Source organism: Musa acuminata, chromosome BXJ1-9, assembly GCF_036884655.1.
Source record: "Musa acuminata AAA Group cultivar baxijiao chromosome BXJ1-9, Cavendish_Baxijiao_AAA, whole genome shotgun sequence".
Classification (NCBI taxonomy): domain Eukaryota; kingdom Viridiplantae; phylum Streptophyta; class Magnoliopsida; order Zingiberales; family Musaceae; genus Musa; species Musa acuminata.
This window is the reverse complement of record NC_088335.1, coordinates 42,182,787-42,194,443: the sequence shown is the minus strand read 5'-3', so window position 1 is coordinate 42,194,443 and position 11,657 is coordinate 42,182,787. Positions and strand designations below refer to the sequence as shown.

The 11,657-nt window shown below is 35.9% G+C and overlaps 1 protein-coding gene across 1 annotated transcript; it reads left to right on the top strand.

Moving 5' to 3' along the window:
* The first annotated feature begins 9,918 nt into the window (after positions 1-9,918).
* On the top strand, positions 9,919-10,293 carry LOC103998612 (ethylene-responsive transcription factor 3). The gene has a single exon (XM_009420120.3). The coding sequence runs from the start codon at positions 9,919-9,921 to the stop codon at positions 10,291-10,293; it is 375 nt and encodes a 124-aa protein (XP_009418395.2).
* The last annotated feature ends 1,364 nt before the right edge of the window (positions 10,294-11,657 follow it).

Genomic DNA, 11,657 nt, shown 5'->3' with positions numbered 1-11,657 from the left:
GCATTGGCATTTTGGGAAGAAATTGATATTTTTCATGCCAATTGACTTTGCAAAAAGAGGTCTATTTATTTCCAAAAGAACATAGTAGATTTAATTATTTGAAAGACCCAAAAGATGGAATTACAAATTCTGATGAGATGAGCACCCTTTAGTCTTGCATATCATTAGGAAATTGAAGTATGAAATTTGATTTGCTCGTATATTGATGAGATAGTATTTTCTACGACTAATTGTATCATGTCATTTGCTTATGCATCCTAATTACATATTACCCCGCGTAGCTAGATCTCATAGCCCATGTAGCTAGATCTCATTAGTATTTCGGTAGTATTTTGGTTCTTAGACTTAAAACATTCATATTAGAATCCTTATAATCATAAAAGTAAAACATCTAACTTATACTATAACGTTATCATTTTTACTAATAAAAATATAAAAATAATAAGTAAAAATAATTTTAATATTTCAATTAATGATAACGGACGACGTTAACAATGATGGACGAAAAACGTTAGTGGAGGCTGACAACAATGCCACTATGGGTCATAGGTAATTGTTGTGAATGAAAAGAACGACGATGGGAGGTAAAGCCGCTCTATATCTACGTTAACGCCAATGTAGTTACCGAGTGATCTTTTCGTCACTCTATATCTATGTTGGTGCTGATGCAAATATCGAGTAGTCCTTTTATAGCTCGGCAACTACATCGACATCGACACAAATGTAAAGTGACCCTCACATTTTATTATCGTTTTTCTCATCCACAATAGTCACCTGTTGCCTCCAACAGTGTCATTATCCGTCAACACCGATGTCGTCCATCATCACTAACTAGAATGTTAAAATTATCTTTTTGTCCATTGTTTTCGTGCTTTCGTCAGTAAAACTAACATCAAATAAAACTATATGTTTCACTTTCATAATTATAAATATTCTAATATAAATTTTTTATATTTGAGGACCAAAATATTAAGAAGGTAAAATTAAAAATTATATGTAATTAGCCCTCTGCAATCAAATCCAACATTCTCTCTTATAAGGAACACCGTTAGAGAAATCTAATTTTGAATTACTCTAGGAAAAGTGCTGAGCATCAAAAAATCATTTTAAGATCCATATACATGACTCTCTTTGACCATGGTAGGTTCAATTTCTAATAGCAAGTTTACTGCAATTCTTTCGATACAGGAGTGATCAGATGTTTAAATACATAGCAAGATATTATTAATCAAGATATATATATATATATATATATATATATATATTAGATTTATGACAACATAAGATCTAAATGTTCAATTAAAACATCATAGCTTACGTCTCTTGTCTCCTTTCTCCTCCTCTTCTTCTTCTTCTTCTTCTTCTTCTTCTCCTATCTCTTTATTTACGAGAATGTCGACACCAAACAACCTTATCACTTTTCTCTTTCTGGAACGCTCATTAACGTCTCCCCCCAATGTTTTCTCTCGTTCTTGATCTTGCGAGGTGTTGTTCATGGTCATTGCTTCCTTCGGTGTCTCACTAGCCTCCTCCCCTTCCTCATTTCTTGACTCCCCAGTGTTCTCATCCATCTTTCCTACCTCCTCTTCACCTTCCACCTTTGCCATGATCTCTTGTTCTCGTACTTGAGGGTGGGTGTTCAAGTCTATTATCTCCTTCCCCGTCTCGCTAGCCTCTCCTACCAATTCCCCTATCTTCTCCACCTCCTCCGCATCCTCATTTCCCGACCCATTCATCTCATCCATCTTTCCTCCCTCCACTTCCCCGTCCACCTTTGCTCTCTCCTGTTCTTGTAGTTCTTGAGCTGTGTTGTTCATGGCTATTCTTTCCTTCGATGTCTCAATAGTCTCTCCCGCCATCTCCACTATCTTCGCCACCACCTCCTCCTCCCTATCCTCATTTCCTGCCTCATTGTCCTCGGCTCTCTCTCCTTCCTCCACACCCACTCCATCCTCATTCCCTGACTTATCGTTCTCAATTATCTCCCCTTCCTCCACATCCCCTCCCACCATTTCTTTCTCCTGTTTATGAATTCTTCTCTGACTACTGATGCTGGAAGAGGAAGATCCACCTTCTTCCCCGCCGGGTACGACGTCGACCATGTACCATTCTTTCAGGTGTTCCTCGAGATCATCTTGTAAGCATTTGTAGAGTTCGATGACATCCCCTACCTTGAGCTGCTTCTCAATTACGAAGGCACTCCAACCCGTCGTGAACAGGTAGCTACCGATACTTGCCTGGTAGCATAAGCGCAAAGGCCATCTTCTCTTATCCCTGTCGTAGACTTCCGCTGTTAGTTCAGTATCTCCGGCAACCTCGCCATCCATCTCATCAATCTGCAGTTCGGGTAAGGTCTGCGCGTCTGTGCTGGGAACCACAAGACTGCTACCTGGTGTCCCGATATCAGTAGGTTGAAGTTCCTTCTGGAAGAGCTTGAGAAGCACGGCTTCTGTGCCGTCTCCCAACCGAGTCATTGTCGGGGCATTGCTGTGTGCGTCGGACCTATGCTCCGACGATGAAGAATCATACGGAAAGCGGCTTCGGTAGTCCTCGACTGTCTCTTCCTCGTGCTGTTCGCTGTCATGATCACCTCCTTGTTCCCTCGGTCGCTCTTCATCGGCATGGGACGGGCTGGACGAGGACGTCGAGTCGTTTGAACAAGAGGATTCGCTATCGGCAACATCAGCGGCTGATGCACCCATCGTCGCACTTCCTTTCAAGGGTATCACACTTTCCATGATCGAGCAAAAGCCAGGAAGAAAAGAAGCGATCAGATAAGCACAGCAAAAAACATCATTCCATGTTCAATTAGCCATTTAGAATAATCAAATAAACTATTAGATTGTAATGATTGGAATGAGAAATTATCTAGAAAATTTATCATGTTTGTCTTAGCAATCACTACTTTGTTTCTTGCATTCTTGTAATATATGATAGGTATTAGATTCGAGTCTAAACATCACATGCACTATTTAATATAATAAAATCACACGCAATTTTATATATAAACATCATATGCACTATTTAATATATTAAAAAATTATTTTTTATAAAAAAGCTTTTTTTCATAATTTTAATCTTTTACACAAATATTTTTTTAAAATAAAATTTGAGGCAAAATAAGAAAAAAAAAGACAGATCAGAATGATTAGACAAAAACTCCTTCCAAACACATTAAGTCTTCGATGTTAGATCATTCTTTTAGATGTAACATTTTAATTTTTATCTAAAAAAATAAATAAAATATTTTAATAATCATATAAAGTATAATTTCTAAAGAATCTCAAAATTGTAAAATTAATATTTTTAACAGAAATCAATAATTCATTAAAATCATACATAAAATAAGAAATCATGAGTTGTTTTATGTTGAACCAATCTTGATTCAAGTTGATTGAACTAGAACGAATCGATACGGATCGTTTTGGAACTAATAAAAGCTAGCATGAATTACTTTGATTTTTGAGCTGAATCGATCTTCGAATCAAGCCAAACAAGACTAAACTGAAAATATATACATATATTTTGAAAATTAAGATTTAAATATTAAATTAATTAATATCATAAATTTATGAAATATTAAGCAATAAAAGAATAAATCAATTAGTCTAAAACTTAAATTACAACAAAAAATATTTTATAAAAATTGTAATATAATAAATTTTTTAATTTTTTTATAAAAAAATATATTTTTATATATTTTTAATTCCTTTTGTGCAAATATTTTTTTTTCAATTATGAAATTTGAGGTAAAATAAAAAGAAAAAGAAGCCATATCACAATGATAAGATTGAAACTCCTTCAAAACACATTATGTCTTCTTAGTGTCATATCATTATTTTAGATGTAATCTCTTTATTTTTATCTAAAAATTAAATAAATAAAATATTTTAATAATCATACCGAGTAGAATTTCTCAAGAATCTCAAACTTGTAAAACCAATATTTTTAATCATTTTTAACATAAATCAATAATTCATGAAAGTCATACATACAATAAGAAATCATGAGTTGCCTTAGTTATCACATAAAATAAATTGATGATGTCTTTGCAATATAATTCAAACATATACAATTACCAAATGGCATCCATATATAATTTAGACATCAAGGTAATACATTAAGAGGCTTTGCTACTCGTCTACGAGAGTATTGAAGCAATGAAGGACTAATAATTTCTATTATTTGGAGCATAATTCTTATGGATCTCGTGACCTCATCAATATAAGCAATTCACTCCTTTCAACTTATACATGCATTACACTCTCAACCTTGATCTTAGTTAATGATTGAATCCAAATTGGAACTAACAAAAGCTAGCTTGAATTACATTGATTTTGAGCTGAATCGATCTTGAATTAAGCCCAACAAGACTAAACTAACTTGATCTTCAAAATCGACTTGAAAATAACTAAAATATTCCTAAGTCATTCAAACCAATTCAGACTATGTGGTTTGCATTTGATCTTCCTTTTAACGATCTACTTGAGCCATACGAACTAAACTAGATAAATAAATAAATAAATATATATATATATATATTAAAAATATTAAATTAATTAATATCATAAAATTGTGAAATATTAAGCACTAAAAGAAAGGATCGATTAGTTCAAAACTTAAATTAAAATAAAAAGTGAAATACTTACACTCTCTTAAAGCGTATTTCTCGTACTAGTTCTCTCTTATGGTTGAATCCCTTCTAATCCGATCAAATATGAGAAAAAAAGGATCTCTCGGGTTTATATAAGATAGGAAGGATCCAAGGTCGTCGTTCAAACCAATTCAAACTAACATGGTTTGGGTTTGATCTTCTTTTATGTCTACTTGAACTACATGAATTAAACTATATATATGTTAAAAATCTTAAATTAATTAATATTATAATTTTATAAAATATTAAGCAATAAAAGAATATATTAACTTAAATTAAAATAAAAAGTGAAGTACTTACATTCTCTTAAAGGGCATTTCTCGAAGTAGTCCTCCAATCCCTCCCAATCCAATCAAAGATAAGAAAGGAGGGATCTATGGGGTTTATATAGGAGAGGGAGGATCTTATTTGATATAGAGCAATTTATTTAATATTAAATTGGATGAATTTTTTTTATAAAAACAACCCTATGCTTGAAGTTTTTTACATATGGTGCCCCTCATTTCTATATTATCCTAGGAGAGTTCTTTCCTAATATATAAAAACATAAAAATACCGTTATTATCATAAAAAAGAATGGATTTGAACTTATTAAGCTCAGAGGTACCATGTTTTTAAACACTACAATAATGTTTTTGAATCAATAAATCAAAAATATTATAATCGATTTGATTTAAGATCGAATCGATTTTGATTGACTCGATATCTAAAAAGTTAGGATTGTCGACTATCAATTAAGGTATATTTGTTATTTTAAAAAGTTGAGGCTCTCTTACGCGATATGAAATTAGAGGAGTTGTTCACAAGCGACTTTTATTGAAAAAATCACCTTATTAGTTTTATCTTTAAATAATTACTAAATTAATTTATTCATTAACAATATATTGAATATACTAAACAAACAATGATCCATGAAATGTGTTCCATATCAAATAACAAAAATCTAAGAAGCAATTAATTCTTGGTGAGATCAGTACTAAATTTGATTTTTCAAATTAGGAAAAGAATTAAAGGGGATTAAAATTTCTCACCTCCTCCAAGCAATTTGGTCCCAATTTAATAATAAAACAATGATGATACTTCTCAGCATTAAATTAATATATATCTTAAATTTAAATTAGAGTCCATTATGTTTTTCTTTCTTGTTTGGAAAAGAATTAAAGTGGATAAGTATTCAAGATAATTTTGATCATACCCACAACCCATTCATATAGAAAAAAAGAAAAAAGGAGTTATAGTTATTCAATGGATTTTTCTCTAAATAGCCAAACATTACCAATATATCTAATTAAGTGATAAGCATCTTAAAAGTTGATTGATTGTATACAATAGATTGAACTAAAATAGTACAAAAATATTTTAATACACCTTAAACAATAGCCTAATGATATTGTATTAGATCCTCTTATCAAAGATTAAGGATTACCACGTGTATATATATATATATATATATATATATATATATATATATATATATACTTCGACTTTGTTTGGAGTTATGTTCGATATAATCAGTGTTGGATCTAATCTGTCTTAAACTTTGATTCATATCAAGCTCAAGCCCTACATTAGATCCAATCGACTCGGTTTGATGGGTTGAGATCAGACCTAACAATTATTACTTTTCGATCAAATATCATAATATAAATATTTTTTTGAAATATGGCATGAAGACATCTTATAAATGCCATGATAAAAATTTCAATAATAATTAATTGACATTAATAAACAATCAAGATTGATGAATGGATGTTTTATTCTCGCCCATGATTTGGAAGCTAAATACGAGTTTGATGAGTCTGAATTGGAGACGAGAATTTGGTGAGGATTCATCTCATGCTTGTCGAGACTCCACATTGACCTGTAAACTGTTCATTTTGTCTAATCCAAGATGCCATTGGCACTCAAAAAATGGTCAGCATGATTGGAGGATGTAGAGAATATATCACGGGGTTTGATGGTAATGTGTATGATAAGTGGACTGAGAACTTTAATCGTTTTCAACAATAAAATTGTAAGCATAATCGAGTGTTCACTAAACTTAGTCGATGAATTTATCTTATTAAATTAGTGACCTTTGTAAATATATTAAATATATTTATGAGAATTTTAATATATTAACATACGTCAAATTCTCCTATTATCTTATTCTATTCATATCGACTTAATCGTCTCCTTCTTATTTCTAAGCGTACGTCAAATTATAGTTTAGACCCTTTTTTTCATTTGATTGTATTTATTATTTAGTTATTATTACTATTATTTACTCTTTTTATTCATGAATCTTGATTTTGATATTTGGTTAGACTTGATATAATATATAATCCGACTCGTTCAAATCGTTCAAATATGAAACTATGCTCTCATATGAATATTCTCTAAATAGTTTTTGCTTCAAATCATCTCAAAGTAATAGCAAACCTGTTGGGATAGTATTATTTAAAGTATGGAAGGATTGGGCTTCTTGATCTTGATTTACAAGTTGGATAATGGATGACTCAGAAATCTTCCTTGCCAATGTGAGAGAGGAGTAGTAAGTAAGAGTAGTAGAACACCACATCTCTGATTGCACACCATGATGGCCATGCATTAGTGTCTACAAATGTTGAGTTCAGAGAGAGATGAACCCCCACCCTCTTGTTCTTGGTTTAGGTGGTGTGGGCCACCAATCTTTCCAGTGAGTGCTGTTCTCCTACTTCTGCCATGGATGGTAGGCAGACCATGCCATTGCTGAAAGCAATGTTGTCTTCAACTTCCATCAGCTGGATCGTGCAAGTCCTTCCCCACCAAGTCAAATGATGAGCCAAGGAAGATATTGGCCCTTCGTACTCTTCACATTTTATAATTGATACACGAATAATAATATTTCGATGTCACATGACCAATATTTCGATATCATATGATCTTTATCTTGATTTTCCATAATCAGTACTTTGATGTCATGTGATTGATGATATTATCAAATAAATGTGGTCGTAAATATTTCTTGAGAATGCAGTTCTTTTAGGAAGCAAAGAAAGAAAGACTGCCAATCCAAGCATCTGATCTCCAGAATTCCATCTTCTTGTGCAAGCAACCATTGAAGTACTCTTGAGATCTGTTTTTTTTCTTCTTTCTGCTAAGGTGAAAGCATAAACATCACCAAAAAATTCAATCTGAGCCACCTCCTGCCTTGTCTTCACACTAGAAAACCTCTCCATTTAAACCAGACAAGCAATCAAGAACGTGAACACTGGAAGCTGGAACAGTTTCCTTCAGGCAAATGTGTTAATTCTCTATGTTTTCATACAGCAATAGAGAAGTAAAATACACTTACTTGTGAGCATTCAAGCTGATCTCTTCCAGTTGACTCCAAACAATTCCATGAGTTGAGGGGAATGAAGCCTGGTCCGAATCCACTCATGTCGACAAGGAAAGATCAAGACACTGTTCTCGTTCCAATGGCTTCGAGCCAGACAACATTCCCCTAAACTGTCATGAGAGGAGGAGGAAAAAGGTATGCAATGGAAGGAAGGTTTCTTCATCACCATGGTCATGCCACAACTTCTTCCATGGCTCCTTATATATACAGCACAGGTTGAGCTCAGTTCTGTGGAAGCTGATAGCTCAGTATTAGATTAGGTGCATAGCATAATGAGATAGATAGCATCAAGCTTCCTGTCATGATGAAACTTCCTCACGATCAACAAAACAATTTATTCTGAAATATGTACTATTAGATGCTAAGCTTAAGGTCAACCATGAGAGTTTGCATGCTTTAGCTCCAAAAGACATAATTACATCACCATTTCAGGATGCAGAGAAGCTTTATATTCCATTTGTAGAGGATCATCAAGTACAATAAGCAATTTATAGAGCATTAACAACACAATATTAGATTATGGGCATGATGATTATATTCCTTGATATCATTAAGCCTATCAGACCGAAGACCACTCTTTGAGATCTGAATTAAGAGGGGGTGATTGACATTGGTTTATTCCCTTCTAAAGGCAGCTGAGAAAAAGGGTTTATGGGATGACTGGTGGAGAAGCTTCAACAAAGGGTGAGCTTCAAGCTGTGATTCTGTGCTTATAAATGAAGCAACTGAAGACTTTGTGGTTGATGAGGAACCAAAAAGAAATGGTGAAGAGGTGCATAAGAAGGCAAGATTGCTTTGTATCTGGGAATAGTTGGTTTGTTCATGCAAGTTTGTCAGGTAGGTGACTTCTCATGATTAAGTTGGAACAAAACAATCTGAAAACCATTGAAAAGGATTTGAAACTGCAAGTCTGATGAGTTGTACAGATATACAAGGAAATCTGTGTCTCAACTTTTTATTAGCTGGATATAAATCTGGGTTTTAGTGATGAAAAAAACTTGTTTTGCTGCTAAAGATCACAACTGTGTGTTATCTGACCTGATAGAATCAGAACCTTTATGGGAATGAATGAGCCCCTGAACAAAATCTTTGGTTCCTTGGCCTACATTCTGAAATCTATTATCAATCCTTTTAATGATGATTCATGGTATACCAATCTGTTTTTTTTTTGTTTTTTGTCCTTAATTATACCAAATTTGCATAGTATATTTTCCTACTCCACATGCAAGCTCTGAGCTCTGCAAATGGAGCCTTTGTTCTTGTTGTTATCCCTTTTTTCTTAATCCTTCATTTCAGATTTTACAATCAAATGCAAGGAAAATAGACAGCAATGAGGGGACTGATTGAGGCAGAGATCCTGACCTTATCCTTGTTCTTCCTGGGTCTGATGAAGATTGAGGCATCATTGCTCGGAGGCAAGTGGATTTGCTTGTAAGAAGCAGACTTTACTGGTAAATTTCTCTTACTATTTCCCTTTCGTCCCTTTGCTTTCTCTCTCCTCTTTTTGCGCGTGGGTCGTCTTTTTTTATTGAACGTGGTCCTCGCGTACCGGCGGCGCCGCCGCACCGCGTGGGGAAATGCGCACGTGCATCCAAACTGAGACGGCATCTTCGTTGTCCGATGGCGGGTGGCGTCCCATGTCGCCGCTCTCAACTGGATTCCCGTGTGCTGGTGGGACACAGCGGCGGCGAGGGAATCACCGCCTTCCATTCGAGGCGGCCGAGGACCCCACACGCATTTTGATGGCGACCATAAAAATGAAGCAGAGAGTAAACGGCGAAATAAATTGGAATTAGATCGAATACCTGTCGGGCGGACGCAACCCCGTCGGCTCCGCTATAAATGTCCCGCCCCTGCCTCCTCCGCCTCGCCGTAAAGTCTTCTTCTTGCTCGTGCTCTGGCGATGGGAGGTGGAGGGGGGAGGGAGGCGCGCTTCCGGGGGGTGAGGAAACGGCCGTGGGGGCGGTTCGCGGCGGAGATCCGGGACCCCTGGAAGAAGACGCGCAAGTGGCTGGGGACCTTCGACACGGCGGAGGAGGCGGCGCGGGCGTACGACGAGGCCGCGCGCAGCCTTCGCGGGCCCAAGGCCAAGACCAACTTCTGCCGCCCCGGGGACCTCGGGATCCCGCCCTCGGCGGGGGCGCCGCCGATGGATCTGTCCCTGGGATACCCTTTCGAAGTTGGGTCGATGGGGAGGAAGGCGGAGGAGGCGGCGAAGGCCGGGAAGCAGAAGCCACCTTTCTCGTTCGATCTTAATCTCCCCGCTGCTTTCTTCTGAGCAAAGATCGGACGCTCAACATCGCCGGCTTCAATTTTTAGTTCATTATTTATTCCCTAAAGCCGATCTTGGCTTTGTACAGTGCTGTTCATCGCTGAGACCGTCAAATCTTCCATGAATGCTTCTCCATTGTTACACAACTTCAAAAGCAAATCAAAACGCAAGCATGGAGTTTTAAGAAGGTTGGAAGAAGCACTTTACGAGAACTCATAGATCGTCACATATGGGGCTCCAAAAATCCAAGTCCCGCAACCAAGATACCATCAACGAAGCTCTTGGCTGCATCATGCAAACGAATGACAACACTGTGGGAGAAGAAAAGGTCATCATGTGGAGCTGCTCGGATGTTTGGATTAGTATAACCAACAACATACATTGCAGATTCTAAAGGACAAAAACTATCAAAACCACATCCAGCATTATAATTCCTTCCTGCGAATGCAAAACGCCTGCAGTGCAGGACAGAGATGTTTGGCTGATGTTGCAGAAGCCCACATGCTCTTAGAACAGCTGAATCCAATGGCGCATTCCCTTCATCTGTATCAGATAAAGATGCATTTTGAGGCAGTCACAAACAGGATGATGGCTAGAACAAGAACAATCTCTGAGTGAATAGTTAGTTCACTGGTCAAACTACTCTTAAGATTCAAGTGTTTCAATGATTCTCTTAGATGAGTAGATAAAATTGATGGATGAGTTGAGCAGAAAATACACAACCTTACAAACATCAATGTGCTGCTGCTGTGCAGGTCAACCTTGAGTCCAACAGGTGAGAACATGCCACATCTGGACAACTTTGATGCAATCCTCCTCCAAACCAAAGCCAAAAGGGAAAACACATTCACATCCTTCCAAAGAAAATAATCACCATCATTTTAGCCAATAGAATGTTGATGCTGCAGAGACCAATCCAATTCTGATCAATTTTGGCAGGTTTTGGGATTGCTAAGCAATACTTTTTGAGTCAAAGCCTGCACCATTTCTCATTGATTTTGTTGTCCTGTTTTCCCATTAGTGTTTCATGTTGCTGATTTGTTTTTCTTGTCATAGGAGTTACTGAAATCAATTTTTTTTTTCTTTTATGAGAGTTTTAATAAAATGCTAAAAAAATAAATAAATAATATAATTAAATCAATATTTCTTTGAAATCAAGAATTTTTTGATATGAGATTAATTAGGGGTGTTATAATATTGCCCGCCCAATTTGGCTTAACGACGCAGTTGAAATTATTATAATACACTCATCAGATTCATATAAGTCAATCTTAGTCCTTACCCACTTCGGATGTGAGACTAATTGAGGGTGTTACAGTTTCTTGTCAAAAGAATAACCGACGTCAACACATTTTTGTTTCTATATAAAT